At 40.9% G+C, this 18,376-nt stretch overlaps 1 protein-coding gene across 1 annotated transcript in view; it reads right to left on the bottom strand.

Annotated features, from left to right (window-relative positions):
* The window catches only part of dnai4 (dynein axonemal intermediate chain 4), a 34,619-nt gene extending 18,197 nt beyond the window's left edge, over nucleotides 1–16,422 (bottom strand). The window contains exons 1-3 of the mRNA XM_053437194.1: nucleotides 16,096–16,422; nucleotides 15,857–16,016; nucleotides 15,612–15,775 (exon numbers count right to left, since the gene is read on the bottom strand). Of these exons, the coding sequence (XP_053293169.1) occupies nucleotides 15,612–15,775; nucleotides 15,857–16,016; nucleotides 16,096–16,154 (383 nt within the window). The 5' untranslated portion in view covers nucleotides 16,155–16,422. The remainder of the gene's footprint in view (nucleotides 1–15,611; nucleotides 15,776–15,856; nucleotides 16,017–16,095) is intronic.
* Between the last annotated feature and the right edge of the window lie 1,954 nt (nucleotides 16,423–18,376).

Raw genomic sequence — 18,376 nt, 5'->3', positions numbered from 1 at the left:
CAAGGAGTGTATACACGTCCCACTTACACTGGCTACTGACCCAAGACTGCTCTGAGAACTAGATTATATCTCAGTTAGCTTTGAGCATCTGATGTAAAGTTCATGTTTAATAATCCGAAAAGCCAGTGGTAACATGTCTACATATTTCAGAGTTGTAGGTGTGAGCTAAAGTTAAATAGTGTTGTGTAAAATAATTTCTAACACTGTGCTTTAATCTGCAGAACATGAAGAAACTTCAGAACAGATGTGAACTGCTACATGAACTGTGATGAATAATGGCTCCTGGACTCTCAATTCTAACTTTTCTGCCCTAAATTCTACTCACTAAATGTTAAGCTCTAGAGATGAATCTTCCTACAGTGACAATCAGATTTACCTTGATGCTCAATTGTATTTAATCTTTTGTTGGATTATAAATGTATTAATGTAGTTTAATGTGCAATATAGTTAACTATTTTACATGCACAGTATTGTAATCATACAAGAACAATTTGATGAATGTGTTGTTGGAATTGCAATTGTTGTCGGCATCTGGAAAAAGCTTGTCTTGAGAAGAAAAGGTGAGCGCTACCATCAGTCCTGTGTCTTGTCAACAGTAAAGCATCCTGAGACCATTCATGTGTGGGGTTGGTTCTTAGCCAAGGGAGTGGGCTGTCTAACTATTTTGCCTAAGAAAACAGCCATGAATAAAGAATGGTACCAAAACATCCTCCGAGAGCAACTTCTCCCAACCATCCAAGAACAGTTTGGTGACAAACAATGCCTTTTCCAGCATGATGGAACATCTTGCCATAAGACAAAAGTGATAACTACGTGGCCCGGGGACCAAAACATCGACATTTTGGGTCTATGGCCAGGAAACTCCCCAGACCTAATCCCATTCAGAATTTGTGGTCAATCCTCAAGAGGCGGGTGGACAAACAAAAACCCACAAATTCTGACAAAGTCCAAGCATTAATTATGCAAGTATGGGCTGCCATCAGTCAGGATGTGGCAAATATTGACTCTTTTGCTAAACTTAATGTAATTGTCAATGTAATTGTCAATAAGATCTAGTGGTGGACTAGTGGCAGAAACTTGAACTATGGGCAGAAAAGGTCTCTGGTTCGTCTCTGGTTCGACTCCACGGAGAAACAACAAAAGACGAACCTGGATTGATCTGTCCAAAAGTCCAAGAGGATTCTCCCTACCCTGTCTAGTGCCCCCGAGCAAGGCACCTTACTCCCCCAACATCTGCTCCCCGGGCGCCGTACATGGTCGCTCACTGCTCTGTGTGTCCTGCACCAGATGGGTTAAAAGCAGAGGTTAAATTTCCCTACCTGGATGAGTGTGCCTGTGCATGTCTGTGCATGTGTTTGGGACAAATAAATAAATGCATCTTATAAATGCTTGTAATTGTACTTCAGTATACCATAGAAATATCTGATGAAAAGATCTAAAAACACTGAAGCAAGACACTTTGTGAAAACCAATACTGTCATTCTCAAAACTTTTGGACACAGCTGTACATCACATTATATGGGTCCTGACATCGCATATGAAAAGATGGTATGGGGATGAATGCAAAAGTGATAAACCTTTGATAACACGTTTATGCTTGGATACACGCCAATGTGTGGGTTATTAGAAAAACTGTATGAAACATTCAAGTCTCACACTCCATGCCACATGTCACTCACTAAAGAAGAAAAAAAGAAAGGGGCAGAATTTAGGTCTCTTTTCTAAAATATGGAGAAAATAAATCACTGATTGGAAATGTATTAAGGATGAATCCGTACTCTATTTACCCTAATTGCATGCTTATAAAAAAGGGGTTTATCTGGTACCTTCAATTTCTTCACCTAACCATTTCTTGTTTCAAGCAGATGTTGCGAATCTTTCTTAGAATATGACCTAGATAGCATGATTTCACCCCTGTGGGTGGTGCCATCCATGTCTGTTTCTATCTGATGACAAATCCTTACTGCTGTAACAAGTGTGATTTCTAGTAATCAGACATTTTGAGTCTATTTAAGGCCTATGTATGCTTCTCCAATTTTGTTGGGCACGGACACATGGCAACGCCTTTTCCACCGTGAAACGCCCTCTCCAAGCTCCTCGGAGAGCTCTGATTTTTCTAACTACAAGTCGGCATGGCCGAGAGCCTAAGGATAGCCCTTAGCTGTGATTGGTCTGCTAACGACAGCATTTCCGAACGACATAATTTCCGGAATCTCACATTTCCGGACCTCAATCTTCATGTTTCATTCCCTATAGCACAATAAACCCAAACACAACTATGAATCTACGATTAATGTGACAAGTGTGTTAAGCCAGCAGAGTTGTCCGGCTTACTGTGACTGGTTAGATCACTAACGGCATGTGTGTACGGTCACAAACCGTTATAACACCCTGTCATAACGGCGCTAGCGTGCTAGCCACCATGCTAACTGCGGTGGTAACAGCGCAAAAACCCGCTGTCATGACTTTAATTCCACGGCTATCATGACACTGAATTAGCAACGCAGTGTGGAAACAAGACTGGGGAAACGCTGCGTTAAGAAACAATAACATAAGCATTTTGACCCGATGGGTGTCACTTTATTTCAGCTAAAGATGTCCTTTCTACGTGTGTTCCGAGTCAACTACCATTCTCTAAGCTCGTGCCAAGCAAGTCCTCTTCCATGTCAAGCAACTCCAAATCCTATCAACAGACTTTGTCTGTTAGTTGCCATTGTTCACTGTGTGTGAGGAAAGCCGGGAGGAGGTAAAAAAACTATCATGTACTTCTTCTACATACGTCATGAGGTAGGCTTCTCTAAGCTCGTCTTCCGTTGCGGCCCTACTGTTCTGGCGGTGAATTGTTTTCAGCACCCACAGTTCGGAGAACCATAAATGAAAAAGAGTCCGTCCGATCCGTCCGTAACGGACTCGGAGTACCATACATAGGCCTTTAGTGCTTCTGTTTCTTTAATTCTATAGATAATTAAGACATTCTAGATGGTATACAGGACTGTTACCCTTTTTGTGATTAATTATATATAACAATTTGTATTCAATTCAAATATTTAATACGCAGTTTAAATTTAGGTTTTAACATATCTTTTGTTCAATATCACTTTTAGTGTTTTCTGTTTGACTAGTTATTAAAGAATATCGGTTTGTAATTGTCAATTGTAATTTTGTAATTGTACAATATTAGTGTTTAGACTGTTTGATCCACCCTGGGGAGCAATTCATAAATACAAACACACATGATAGAGGAAAAGATTAAATACTAACCTAATACATCCCATCCAGTTGAGCTGGTAACATATATCCTGTGCCAAATGGTTAATATTTATTCAAGAGCAATTTTTGTTAACGGGGCTAAAGAGTAAATTGTATCTATAGTTTCAGTTGTGAGTGATTTATTTTTTATTCATGTTTTTTTTCATCAAGGATATTTAAATATTTCTAAAATAAATTCAGGTATCGGAATAAATGTTCTGTTCAATTAAGTTACGCTCATTGCTCTTCGAAAAAGTTAGGGTTTCATGATTATGTAACAATATTATTATTATTATTATTATATCAGTGTTTTAAAATGGTTTGAGAGTTATGACAATATTTGCTATCTAGACAGGCCTACTATAATATTTTATATAGAACACCATAGTAACACAAATCCAAGCAAAATTGGTACTGTACAATGATATATCCTTAACGCGGACATATTATGAAAATTCCACTTTTATAGTGCTTCTACACGTTAATTTGGGTATCTGGCATGTCTACCGACCCCAAAAATGCTTGAGTAACTGCGAATTAGCTTCCTTATCAGTCTCTCGTCGCTATGAAATGGGAGTCTCTCTTACATGGCCTTGGCCCGCCTCCCTATACTCATTATAGATACGATATTTGCCAAAGCACTTCTGCAAACCTCGGATACACCTGGAATAGCTGGCCAGCAGCATGAAGCAAATGAAGCACTCAAGATGCGCTGTAGTCGGCTGCACAGATCCGCACAGATCTGTACATAACGTCCAAGCCTCAGAAGACACAAGAGCGAAATAGATTGAATTCATATTAGAAAGCAATGTCCCGGAAAGAATTGGAAGAAGTCTGTTGGTCTGCGCAAACCATTTTGAATTGGACTGTTTTACCGACCTGGGCCAATATAACTCTGGACTCGCAACAAGATTGACCTTGCAAGCGGGATCGGTACCATCTATCCGTCACAGTACTTCAGACGAGGGAAATGTAAGTATTTCAAAAAATTATTCTGGTACTTGCTTCTTTTGACCATTTAGTGTGGGCGGTTAGCATCATTACGAATGTTGTAGAGGGGTTGGGGGGATGTTAGCATTGTTGGGCTTTGGGAAGATGTGCTCTTGTAGCTGTAATTTTCGCGAACAATAACTTTTGTAAGTCCTAGCCTCGGAGCCAGCTGGAGTATACAGCTGTAGCATTTTATTCGCAAAAAATGTGGCCAACAAATGTTTGTGTGAACAGTTAGGCTAGCCTATTTTATCTATACTTATTTATACAGTAGATAGTTCCTTTGGATGTCTATGGAGTGGAATTTGTGTCAAAGTATATAATGTCTTAATGAGAAATAGTTCTCTCATCCAAAAAACATTCCCTTGTGAAAAGGCTTTGTGTTGGGGTGAAGGGATGTGTTAATAGTCCGCCTGCATATATGATTCAAGGCAAATAGCCCTCCTGTTGATACCTTTCGACACAAATAGGATGTGGTCATACATGTTAAGTGGGCAGTTATTTGTTCATGAACGACGTGAATAGCAGCTAAGAGACTCACCTGCATTTACCAAAACAGTTTGTCACTGTGGGGCATTTTAGGGTTTGTGCATAGTACAGCACAAGTTAAAAATACTGTTTACTCTATGATTATTTCATAATGATTTCGAGGAAAAATGCAAGTAGAGCATGCATAGTATTACAATGTTATTGTACCTACACTTCTGTGTTGTGAAAATGATATTAAGTGTAATGAGATACTAGATTTCTTCAAATGCAAGAGATGTATTTGCTTGTAGTTAGTGGTGCAACGATGCATCGGCCGTACATCGGTAGAGGCCGATATTCGCCTTGTTTACTGCCGTCGGCGTGTAATAAGCTTGACTTTCACCGATGGCATTGGCCGATGTTCATAGGTATTGTAACGTCCCCACCTCAGACGACACGGAACTTCTTCTCTTATTTGTAATTTTATTAAAGTCAACACGAACATGTCACACTCCTTGTTCCTTTTGTCACGACCCGGCTCATGGTCGGACAAATAAAAGGAACTGCGCAGGTAAAAGTAACAAAAGGATAATTTATTTCCCTAACACAAGGGACCAAAATGACGGCAAAGCAAACCAAGAGAACACAATAGAAAACGAGGGGCTGCGGCGGAGCGGCACACCGCTCTCCCTCCGGAGCCAGGCGATGTCAGGAAGAGACCGAGGCAGGAGGAAGGACCAGCTTAACACAGGTTTGGGAATTGGCCACGCCCACCAGCTCATCACCTGCAGGTTGACAAAGCAGAGGCCACCATACACGCATACACACATCCACAGGCAGGAGGCCGTCACACCCCCCTCCCTGAAAAACGGGGCCCAACCCCGAACTCGACAATGGCTCCCTCATTATTAAACCAAAACCAATTTTTTTTTTTTTTTTTTACTTTGCACATATATAGGCTACACATTCTACCTACTATAAAGTTTATTTTCTTCACAAATATATACATTCTACTTACTTTGAAGTTTTACTTTTTTTTTTTTTTTTTTTACACGTATAGAGTTTACGATGTTTAAGGCACACACACAAGGGCACACACATCCGAGGACAGGAACACCAGCTGCTGTTGAGAACCACACAGCTCACTACGCGCATCTTCCACACCCCCACCTCAGCAGCTTACCAGTGGGAAGCAATTTAAGAGGGAAGGATGACAAGAAGAGGGAACAGGAGCGCAACAGGACAACATCATAACAGCAATAAAGTCTTAGCTCAAACCTCAATCCTGAGGAACGCGAGACAGTGCGTCGGCTACGACGTTTTCCGCACCCTTTATGTGTCTAATATCAAGCCAATGTGACTGTAGAAATAACGACCAACGTATCAGACGCTGGTTAGGACATTGCAGCGAGTTCAAAAACCAAAGTGGGTTGTGGTCAGTGTACACCACTACGGGTACCGCTCCAGAGCCCAAGTACACTCCAAAGTTTCTCAGAGCCCAAACTAAGGCCAGTGCCTCCTTTTCAATCGTTGAATAGTTCAATTGACATGAGTTAAATTTCTTGGAAAAAAAACAAACTGGTTTTTCCAAACCCAACTCATCGGCTTGCAACAAAACGCCACCTACTCCGATGTGACTAGCGTCGACTTGAAGCGCAAAAGGTCGGTCAAACCTCGGAGCGGCCAGGACCGGTGCTTCACACAGCAGAGACTTTATCCTCTCAAACGCCTGCTGACAGAGAGGAGACCACACAAATGGGACACGCATTTTAAGTAGATCAGTTAATGGTGCAACGACTTCTGAGAAATTACGGCAAAACCCCCTGTAATACCCCACCAAACCCAGGAACCTCATCAGTTCCTTCTTAGTAGTGGGCGGAGGATAGAACTGGACAGCTCTTATTTTCTCTGCAACGGAACGGACTTTACCCTGACCCACAACCCGGCCCAGGTACGTCACCGTGGCCCGTGCAAATTCGCACTTGGCGAGGTTGATGGTCAGGCGCGCCTCAGCCAAGCGCAGGAACAACGCACGGACACGCTCCACATGAGACCGCCACGAGTCTGAAACCACCACCACGTCGTCCAAATACACAGTGCACCCCTCTAAGTCCCCCAAGACTCTGGTCATGAGCCTCTGGAACGTGGCAGGAGCGTTTCTTAAACCAAAAGGCATAACATTATACGAGAAGAGACCATTTGGTGTAATAAATGCAGACAGGTCACGTGCACGCTCGGACAGCGGAACCTGCCAATATCCTTTCAACAGGTCAAATTTACTCACAAATGCGGCGTGGCCCACTTGGTCAACGCAATCCTCCATACGAGGCAGCGGGAAAGAATCTGGTTTCGTTACAGCATTTAGCTTGCGAAAATCAGTGCAGAACCTGAATGTTTTGTCTGGCTTCGGCACTAAAATGCAGGGAGATGCCCAACTGGAAAAGGAGGGAACAGCAATACAATTATCCAACATATACTTCACTTCCGTATCAAGGGACACACGTTTTTCAGGACTAACGCGGTAAAACCTTTGGCGAATTGGGAGTGCATCACCTACGTCTATATCATGTTCAATTACATTTGTTTGAGTAGGAGTGTCACCAAACAGAGATGGGAAGGAACTTATCACTTCAACTAGGTCGGCTTGTTGTGACTCAGACAGATGGCCCAACAGAAGATGTAATTTGTTCAAGGACTCAGAGTTTTTTAAACGACCTTGCTGCACCCCAGCATCAGCGTCGGGCAGACCATCCTCCACCCCGGCAGGCACCGACTGTGGAGGGTAAACCACAGACACTCTACTCACAGAACACACAGGCCGCGCAGGCACAGAGGAGGCGGAGACAGCTTCACCTGGAGGGACACGTTCATAGTAAGGTTTCAATAAGTTGACATGACACATCTGGACACTCCGTCTACGATCAGGCGTAGCAATGATGTAGTTATGTTCAGACGTTTTTTTCTTTATTTCATAAGGACCTCCATACTTCGCCTGAAATGGAGAAGTAACGATGGGAAGTAACGCCAAGACCCGGTCCCCCTCCCTGAACACACGCTTCTCAGCCCTCCGGTCATACAGTGTCTTCATCTTACTCTGTGCAGTACCCAAGTTTTTCTTTGCCAATACCCCTGCAGCATACAGCCTATGACGGAACCCATTTACATAATCAAGTACATTTTCTGGTGGAGCAGCATCCTTCCATTGCTCGCACAAAAGATCCAGAGGGCCGCGCACAGTGTGCCCAAACACCAAATCGTTGGGACTGAACCCTGTGCTCTCTTGGGACACCTCCCTCGCCGCTAACAGTAACCAGGGCAACCCCTCCTCCCAGTCTCCGTCCAGTTTCACACAATATGTACGTAACAACGACTTCAGAGACTGGTGAACCAGGAGGCCGTCACACTTCTCTGACACTCCTCACATCAACAACCTTCTTCAACACTTCCTTCCTCATTGCCCCCTGACCCCCAACAAACCAGCCAATGAGAACCTGTCATCCCACACAACCCCACCCCATTGGTCTAGAACTGTCAAATGCCCCTCCTCGACCTGTTCACTGACCCTCAGGACATCTCAATACTCCTTTAACACGGTGTCTTAACTGAACATAAGTCATAAAAAAACAAACATAAACCTAGTTCTCAAAACAGGTCAATCTGAGGAGGGCTGTTTTAGACAGGGTAAAAAGGGTGCTGTTTTAAATGATTCTTGTGGTATATTGACCAAAATATGTTACAGACATTTCATTAAGACCCCAAAGAACCATATCAACTTCTGGAAAAATTGGCATAGTATGTCTCCTTTAAATAAAGTTTAGTTAAACTAAAGATTGTTTCATAAATCTGATTGAGTTTGCGCTCATTAAAAGATAAGAGTGATAAAGGGCTGAAATAATTTTAAATAGTGCTTTTTAAATAATGATTTGATTATTTTCCTGGCCCAAAAGGGTGAATGAATAACAACAAAAACAAAATAAACAAATACCGGTATCGATCGGATTGTTGTTTTAAACATCGGTATCGGCCAGGAATTTCCATATCGGTGTGCATCTCTACTTTTAGCTCATTTTGTATGTATGGCTGTGCAAGGATAATGGTCAATGAGATGATTTTTAAAATTTGTTTAACTTTTATTTGGAGTATAACATTGCTGCTCTTGTTGTTTAAGCAAGCACATCTGGACAGTGTGCTAGGGTACGTCATGTAGCCTGCCAAACGGATCCACCAAAGATGTGCACAGTTGGCACGCAGCTTTCTGTCTAAACTCTACGACCTCACTACAGAAGTAAGGGTCATGTCTTTCATTGTGTCTCTGTGTTTTAATTGTAACAGCTTCTCAATGTTTAATTTGGTGCGACTCCAAGGATACTGACTGATGTTTTTATGTATCATAGGTACACAGAAAACTGTGCCCTGCACTGATGTCGGTGTTGGAACCTCAGCTGTGGCCTTCAAAGCATCACAGCCATTCCTAACATCGACACCAATCAAGAGGCCAAGTAAGAGACCTCGCTTGGAGGAGGAAGAGGACAGCCCTTTTGAGGGATGTATGGACTTCAGGGAGCGACATGATTCTACCTGTGGTCCTGATGACTCGGTCACAGTCTTGCCTGAGTCAGCACGTGACTCAATATTTAATCTAAACATTTTAATAATCAGATGTATTACATTCCTACACTTATTTTAGCTGTAGCAGCATGGAAGTAGATTTTTTTGTGAAATTCTTTATCTTTCTAATAGAATGGAATCTTCCAACCCTGTTCATAAGACACCCACATATATTGTCTATAAAAAAGGCCTCCTGGAGCTGTTTGAGGTGTGCCCTGTGCGTCGGCGGGTGACAGATGTGCGAACAAGAAGGGTTGGGACATATCTCTCTGTAGAACAGCAGTGCCCACACTGAGTTTTACAGAAAATTGAATAGTCAGCCTCTTCTTGGTAGACTCCTGTTGGGAACATCCATCTCTCAGCTGCAGTGTATGCCACTGGTGCCTCTTTCTTCAAACTTGAGAAGGTAATTGTTAATTGACTTTACCTTAATTCACTTGTAGTAATTAATTGAACATAGAATATTATCATCTGAATTTGTGGAGTGAAATCATATATATTAGTTCATTAGTATATAGACACACAATCCGAAAAGCAGTACTAAAGAAAAGAGTCCTGTGTATTTTTTGACCTCAGATCTTCTGGGCAATGCAGTTGAGGATGTTTCATTAAGACACATTTAGTAGGCACGCCCGATTGTACATAGAGCCTGCAATCGTACACAGCTGGAAAACAGTGCAGGATGGCATGTTGGACCAGCTATGTCAGCAACAGAAAGTCATCCTATTTGGTGACTTGAGGGCTGACCCACCAGGTACGTAATACTGACTGCTACTTTTTTATGAAAATAACTTTGTTTAGACAAAGGGTTACTAAGAAAACAACACATCATACGATAATATGTGAAATGACATATAACGAAAAATAATAACATGTATTTTTGAAGGACATTGTGCCAAGATTGGCAGTTACACGGACCTGACGACCAACACTGTCAGCTGGGTCAGGTGAGTAACATAAACTCCAATGTGTAAACTATACTTATTTAGTTACTTACTAAAGTTATTGAAAATGTGTCATATTTCCATGGCAAATTTTAGGATGGAAAAGCAGTATGTCTTGATTCAACCCGAATTAGATGAATGTACTGATGGAGAATTGAGGGAACTCATTACGACCAGTGAAGATAATCTGTTTATTCAGAACTGCCAACTTTAGAAAGTCTCAGAAGGTTAGTGCATGCAGCAGAAAGTGAATAGGAATAGTGCTTCAACATGATGTTCTTGGAAATGTACGTCACAGCACTAGCTAACAGAACCTTTAACTAGTTACAAGGCTGGAGAATAAGCACATCTAAACAATGACATAAAAGAGTATCCACAGGAGTCTGTCTGGAGGGTCAGGAATTAGCTATAGTTTTGGAGGGTGGGGGGGTAGGTGTGAATAAGACCACAGACAGGAAAGTCTGGGCTGTTCACAAAAACCTTGGCATGGTCACAAACAGAGGGAGGAAGATAGTCATGACTACTGACATAATGAAAATGCAATGAAATAAATTCACTGACATTGTTCACTATGTGAACAAAGTCCAGAAATAAAGCTGGTCAACCACTTCTTTATAATCAGAGCAATGAAGTTAGAGGGAGTTACCACATGAAGAAAGACGGTCTGAAAAGGAGCCTTGCTCAATTGGAGGCACGTAGTGTGACTCTGGATAACATTGTCATAGACCGCCACCCTCAAAACATCACACACTACTACGATGTCTGGCACACGGAAAAAGGTATATTTCCTGTGTCAGTGTACCATGGGGCTCATCAGGCTAAGAAAGTCCCTGTTCACATGGGAAAACTCTATGTTGGTTAATCTAGGTATGCTTTCTCAACACAGCACTTTTGTTCATTATCAAAGTCATGGAGCACATCAATAATAATCACAAACTGGTGATTTCATTTTTCTATAATCAGAGCAGAAAGTTCACATAATTGGCAATTTTGTAATGAATTCACTCCCTCACACAATACATTGAAGGCATGCCCTGTTTAGAATATTATTTAGAGCTTATGTGGGGATTAATTTTGTATTCAATATATACTGTGTCTGTGCATGACTAAAATATTTTTTTTATTTTTAGGAGTGTCCAAGAAACTGGTCAAGATTTCATAGAACAAAGAAGTGGCTTTGCAGCATAAAAAAACACATCTACTGAACAGCAGCTACGTCAACATCAGGGCCAGCGAGAGTGGCAAAGTGGACCCCCATCCTTAACCATGTCCAAGACATCTACTCATTACATTACATTTCATTTCGCTGACACTTTTATCCAAAACGACTTACAATAAGTGCATTCAACCAAGAGGGTACAAACCCAGAACAACAAAAATCAATAAAATGTACAATATCTTCAAAAATAAAGCAAAATTACAAAGTGCTATAAGTAAGTGCTACTAAATTGTTTGTTTCAAATTTTATTCAAGGTATAGTCGAAAGAGGTATGTTTTTAGTTTGCAGCGGAAGATTTGTAAACTTTCTGATGTCCGGGTGTCGATGGGGAGCTCATTCCACCATTTAGGAGCCAGGACAGCAAACATTCGTGATTTTGATGAGGGTTTAGCTCGCAGTGAGGGAGCAACAAGACGATTGGCCGAAGCAGAGCGGAGTGAACGGACCCGGGTATAACGTTTGACGATGTCCTGGATGTAGACTGGACCTGATCCGTTCAAAGCACGGTATGCAAGTATTAATGTTTTGAAACGGATGCGGGCATCCACTGGTAGCCAGTGAAGGGAGCGGAGTAGTGCGAATGATTTAGGTAGGTTAAAAACCAGTCGAGTTGCTGCATTCTGAATGAGCTGCAGAGGTCGGATGGCACTAGCAGGTAGACCTGCCAGGAGGGAGTTACAACAGTCTAGGCGTGAGATGACCAGGGCCTGGACCAGAACCTGCACCGCCTACTGAGTGAGAAGGGGGCGTATTCTCATGTTGTACAGCATGAATATACAGGAACATGTTGTTACAGTAATGTTGGCAGTGTAAATGTAAGGCTTGTGTTTATATATATATATATATATATACATATATGTGTAAAGCAAACCAAATAACAAATGCCATAATCACTTCCAATCTATAGTTATGTTTTTCCCCCTTTTTTTACAGGGGCACCAGCCTTCTGCAGATTAGAGAAGGTGTTGAGTAGCAAGAGGGTTCTGAAAGATGAGGGGAAGCTGAGCCCTCACTACCTGACCTCGTCGTTGGAGTCTTTCCACAGCGTCATTCTGCGTTTAGCGCCCTAGAATGGTGTCTTTCCTTTTCTTGGAATGTTATGCAGGTAACAATATGAAATTTTTTTGAGAGAGATGTCTACCTACTATGTATTTTACAAAAAATTTTACACGCATACACACATGCTCTTTTACGTATTATTTTCTCCCCACAAACTCTAACTGGCAGCCCTGCCTTTCAATGAAAATGCTGGGCGTCCCCGAGCAACAAGTTCAGCTGGTGGGCCGCTATTTAGAGTTAACAACCCAAAATATAAGAAGTGAGAGTGCACAGCAAAGCCGGTGAAAGCAGATCCAACCTTCCGTGAGTGTCACAGGCTTTATTTAAAATTCAACAAAGTCAAACAATGTACAAACATTATGTGAAACATAAATAACAAATAAATTAACTGCTGTTTTTAAATGGTCTTCATAATAAATAGAATAATATAATAAAAAAATTATTATAAAAAGAAAATAATGTAAATACAAAATGTGCAACATTGTAACAGGTTTGATTTAATATAAAAACTGTACAATCTTTTTTTTTTCTTTGTATTACAGACTACGTGGATAACCTGTTTTTCAGGACCCAGCCCCATATGTGAATGAGGTGCTGAAGACTCCAAAACCAGAGGATCTCTCTGCCAAGTATGAGAAACCTGACAAGCGGGAAGTTATAGCCAGATATGTGTCGAGGTTCAATCAAGGGCAGGTCTGAACCCCGTAAAACTTCCCTGAGCATCAGGGAACACTCTGCGTATCTGGAGTACCACGCAGGAGGGCAGGACCATCCTGATTCTCCGGCCCAGATAGCCCCAACACCAGCTAACAAAACTTCTGTACGCCAAATACCTGTAATGGCTGAGCAAAGTTTACATTGTATTTAGAGAGTAAATGGTGACACACATATATAAAGTGTTCCTTTGTTTACAGTGTGGCTACTGATGCCACAAAGTGTAATTTTGTAATCAATGTTTCATTATACTTGGTATTTTTTGTATTTATTACCTATGTACCAGCCAGTACATTTAATAACTGTTTAAAAAGCTCTACGGCATTCTTTCTGATAATAAAAGTGTATAGAAACAGTTTTGTGTGCTTTTAGTGTTTGATATGTAACATGTCAACAATTGACACGGGTAAGATGAGCAGGTAACAAAGTAAGACAGAGGGAAGAGTAATTTATTGTATTTTCCTCCTCAGTGAGTGAACGATGACTCTGAAACTGAAACAAACAACTTACTGCTCTATTCCTCTTAGACATAAAGGCCCATCTGCCCTATAGATGTTGAATGCATTCTGTAGTGAGAACAAATTCAAGCACACAGGTTCAAGGCCCGGATGATCGACCATGCACGTTGGCTGGTTGTGAAGCTGCAGTAGTCTTCTTGTAACCTTGAATATTGAAAGGGTAAGTGAAATGGAATATAAAACAGAGGATGACTGCATAATTACAATATCATTCACATAGAATTATACCTGTTGTATCTCCCTTGAGCAGACATTCTCAGGCTCTGTAGGCATTTGATCACAATTGGCACAAATACACCTGTATCAAAGAAAGAGTTACAACATTGCAGGTAAAGTGTATTTGAATGTTGTGTTAATATTACAGACATAAGTCACCAAATACAACGATTTAATGAGAAAACAATGTTTAAACGCTAATTAATGGAGGTAAAAACGTTCCGTTATGTCCTACACGGAACCTGCTTGGTCAATTACTGTTGTCAGATAACATTTTACTTTACAGATGGAGCTTTACTAAAGTACCAATTATATCTTAATGGCTTTCCCGTAACTCGCATTTACATAAACACTTTTCATAAACAGTTACTTACATAAACACACTGTATTTGTAACATACTCGTACATGCACACACTATTTACATACTAAAGTCACTAGCATTGCGATGCTCTCGACACCGACAACAAGACCGTATAACCTTAGCCAATGTACAAACAAAAAAGAAATGTAGAAGGGACAATGTTTACTTACCATTCAGAAATGTCCTGGTCTGACTCTGGTTCAAAACGATATGGTTACAAGATTGTATATTCATCTCCAGTAGCCATATTTCTACAAAGGTAATGGATAGCAAAAAATCTGGGCGCTCATATCTCATGGAGGAGGGAGGAGGAGGGGGGGGGGGGGGGGGGGGGGGGCTCATTAGTATTTAAAGGAACAGACACTCAGAACAGGTCCCTCTGAGGAGGGCTGATTTAGGCAGGATAAAAAGGCTGCTGTTTTAAATTATCCTTGTGGTATTTCGACCAAAGTATGTTACAGACTTTCCATTAAAACCCCAAGGAACCATATCAACTTGTGGTAAAAAGGGCATTATATGTCCCCTTTAACTGAAAAAGATGTTGGATTAAATCGAAATGAGACCTTGTGAATCGGAATTGATTAACAATGAACAAATACTTATTACACTGAAGAATTTGATATTCTAACATTTAACTATATAGGACAACATTTATTTATGTATGTGGATCTAGACACAGCATTAAAGTCATTTTGAGAAGTGATGGACTATTTCAATGGCAAGATAAAACAAAATAAAAACAAGAATCAACAGAAGAATACAGAAGCGTATTGCATTCACTTGAAAAACAACAGTTCTGTTTTTTATTTTATTTTTATTTTATGAGAACTTATCTCAGAATTTCCAAGAGAATTATCTCTAAAAAAACAGAATTTAGTTTTTCAAGTGAATTCAATACGCTTCTGTAAAAGAAAGCTAATTTGAGGTTCTAAACATATTAAGGGTGTTTTTTTCTCACTTTTTGGATGTCCTACAGCCATTACTATTATGCAAATTTGGCGATGACGTCATTTAAGAACTTCTAGCGACGTTTAGGACAGCCAATAGCTACTTTCCTTACTGAGGAGTTGGAAACACTTTCCAGCAGCTGCATCAGGCCCCGGGTTCGCAAGTGCTCGGGCCCGTTTAGTGCTACTTCGCAGCCCTAGTTTAAATATAACATGCTATTGTCCTCTCCTGCATCATCTGTTTTATTAATGAGACCTACATTGATTGATTCAGTGTTGTTGCCTGTGATAAATATTCACATATCATGTTGTGATACCTGGAGAAGGGCCTGGTGAAGCTGCCTGTGGCTGTTATCTGGTCTGATGCTGATTCAGCACAGATTTCCTCCACAAAGAACCTACTGCCTTTAACATGAACTGCTCCAGGATCAGCCTTGTACAGTGGCTGAGGAGTGACATCATTGTTCTCTTCATCCAACACCTGCAGACAGTTAGCCACCCAGTTAGCTCCAACATCACTGTCTCAACATTAGCCTGCTGCTACAAACATGCGTGAACTTACCCGAGAATCTTGTCTCGGAGTATGGGTGGGGCTTTTCTCCAGAACTTTGCTTCCGCCGCCATGACTGAAACTTCTCCTGCTAGACGAACCCAGCACGCTGCTCGTGTGTCTGGTACCTTGGTTGACTCCCGACGCGAAGAAATTCCCTGCTCGAGAAGAGCTGAAACCCGTTAAAATAACTGATTTAAACTACTGTTAGATTGCAATGACTGTCCTGTTGTGAAAACATGTCAACTTACGGCCTCAGCACCAGAGTGCTTCTCTTTTTTCTTTCTTCGTTTTCCACCGACGAAGACATTGTTGTACTGTTGAATATCTGCCCCTCTACGTTGCCATAACAACGTGAGGCCACACGACGATTTCTTTCGCTACCCGAGGTGGGTGAACACCCGCCCCTTTTCTACCTCTGATTGGTTATATTACGGCATGAAGGTGACGATTGGTTAGAGTTAGGTTAGAAAGGTAAGGAGATCCGCCCCTGACAGTGCGAATTACAGATACTGACTTTACAAAACTCAGCATTGATATTAACTATTCACAAATAAAGGAAAATAAAAGAAGGAGAGAAAGAATGAAATTAAAAGAGAGAGTGTTTGTCTGTGTCAACTAGCAGTTATTGAGGCAAATGGCAGAATTAGATAAGATGTTATTGCCTATAATCATTCAAATCAAATTGACTAGATCAATGATTAGTGCATAACTGCTATGATCCTGATCCAGGTGTTACTTACCTCAGCTATGTGGACACAGTGTAAACTGGACATGGAATAACCATGTGTGTTTACATCATAGGATATCATCTCATGTGAAATGGTAATGTCTGCAGTATCTGTAAAAAAAAACAACATAAACTTTTCAACTAAAGGCTGCAGGAATTATTGATTTTCATTTGTATGGCACCAGATCACAACCGTCTCAAAGCACTTAAAATGATTGAGAGAGAAAGAGAACAGTATCATTTGTGTAACTGTTCTATTTAAACACTTTTCGACTAGTTGTTATAAATAAAATATTAGAATTGAATCTCAGAGATATAATGTTAATTTTCATCATCATCATTATAACATACTACATACAAAACAATAATAATTGTAATAATGTAGAAGCAGTTCATTGCAATAATAATTCAGAATATTATAATTGTTATTATTATTATACGAGAGAGAGAGAGATAGATAGAGAGAGAGAGAGAGAGAGAGAGAGAGAGAGAGAGAGAGAGAGAGAGAGAGAGATAGAGATTGATTGATTTTGAAACCTTTATTTTCAAAATTTAAACAAAACTAATGACAATGGTTCAATGGATATGTACAGGACATTTCAGCTGTGTCAAGGGATGAACATTTGGAGACTTGTCACATCCTTATTCCAAAGCCAAGAAGGAGGGACTACGCCTGCGCACCTTTGAGGAGGAAGAACCAAGATCTACTGTTATAAAATAGACAGGCGCCGGCTGTTTGATGCGTTCTGATGGGTCTCGTGTTCTGATGCGACTTGTTAGATGCCTATTGCTTTGCTGATTGTTACCTTTCATTGCTTTTTAAATAAATACTTCATTGAACAAACCGAGTTCGGCTCATCTTCTCATATTTAGGATAAACCAACACGCCTGACACATAACATGAGAAAAAAAAGCCTTTACTTGTACTTTTAATGGTAGCTGTTAAATGTCTAAAAACACAATACTTTAGTCCAGTTGTAGACACCAAAAATAGTAATAGCACCACATATCCGAAACTAAAGAGTGGAATTAAATGGTGCTGAATAAAGATCCATTCATTAGTGCTACTAGGAAGCAGTGGTTAAATTCATCATCATCAGCCATTGTTGTTGCGTTCACAAAAAGGTGAAGCTCATTTGCACATGTGTGTGCAGTGGGAAGATGTCTGTCTTCATCATGAATAAATATTAATTTAGGAGTTGGATGAAAACCAATGGCTGGGACTTTGCTGCTCCCTGTAGCATACGCCAGGATGTGACCAGGGCTCAAAGTCTTCAGGAATGCCTCTTCATCCTTGGTTAGAGTCCTGTCCGCATATGTGTCCCTCAGCTCTTTATCTAAAAGCAAAGGTGTAAACAAGATATTTACCATAATAAAAAATTACTTGTAACGCTTGCTTTAAAATATTGACAGCAGGTCCATCACACTCTTCTAGTAGACTACACTGAACTGCCTCTTCAAGAGCCTCATCTTCCTCCAGATAAACAGGGCTGATTAAACAAAGATAAACAGGAACAACAGAAAATTCAGCAGAAAGCCCAGAGAGAGCGTGAGAGCGCTCTCAGAGGTTCATAATGTAAATAGACCAACATCTACACTGCTGTATTTCTATGAAGCCCAAACAATATCTTACACAAATTCTGCCACATTATAAGGGAACAATTGTCTCGGGTCCCCTGCCTGGCCCTGATTTTGTGCTGCTCCCTGTCTCCTGACATCTGGCTTCACTGTCCCTCGGTGGTGAAGGCACTGTACTCCGCACTGCATAAAGAAAGGTCAAAGGGAAATATTTTTGTAATGAT

This window comes from Pleuronectes platessa, chromosome 13 (genome assembly GCF_947347685.1).
Source record: "Pleuronectes platessa chromosome 13, fPlePla1.1, whole genome shotgun sequence".
Classification (NCBI taxonomy): Eukaryota; Metazoa; Chordata; class Actinopteri; order Pleuronectiformes; family Pleuronectidae; genus Pleuronectes; species Pleuronectes platessa.
Note: the sequence above shows the minus strand (reverse complement) of the source record. Positions and strands in the feature narration are given on the sequence as shown.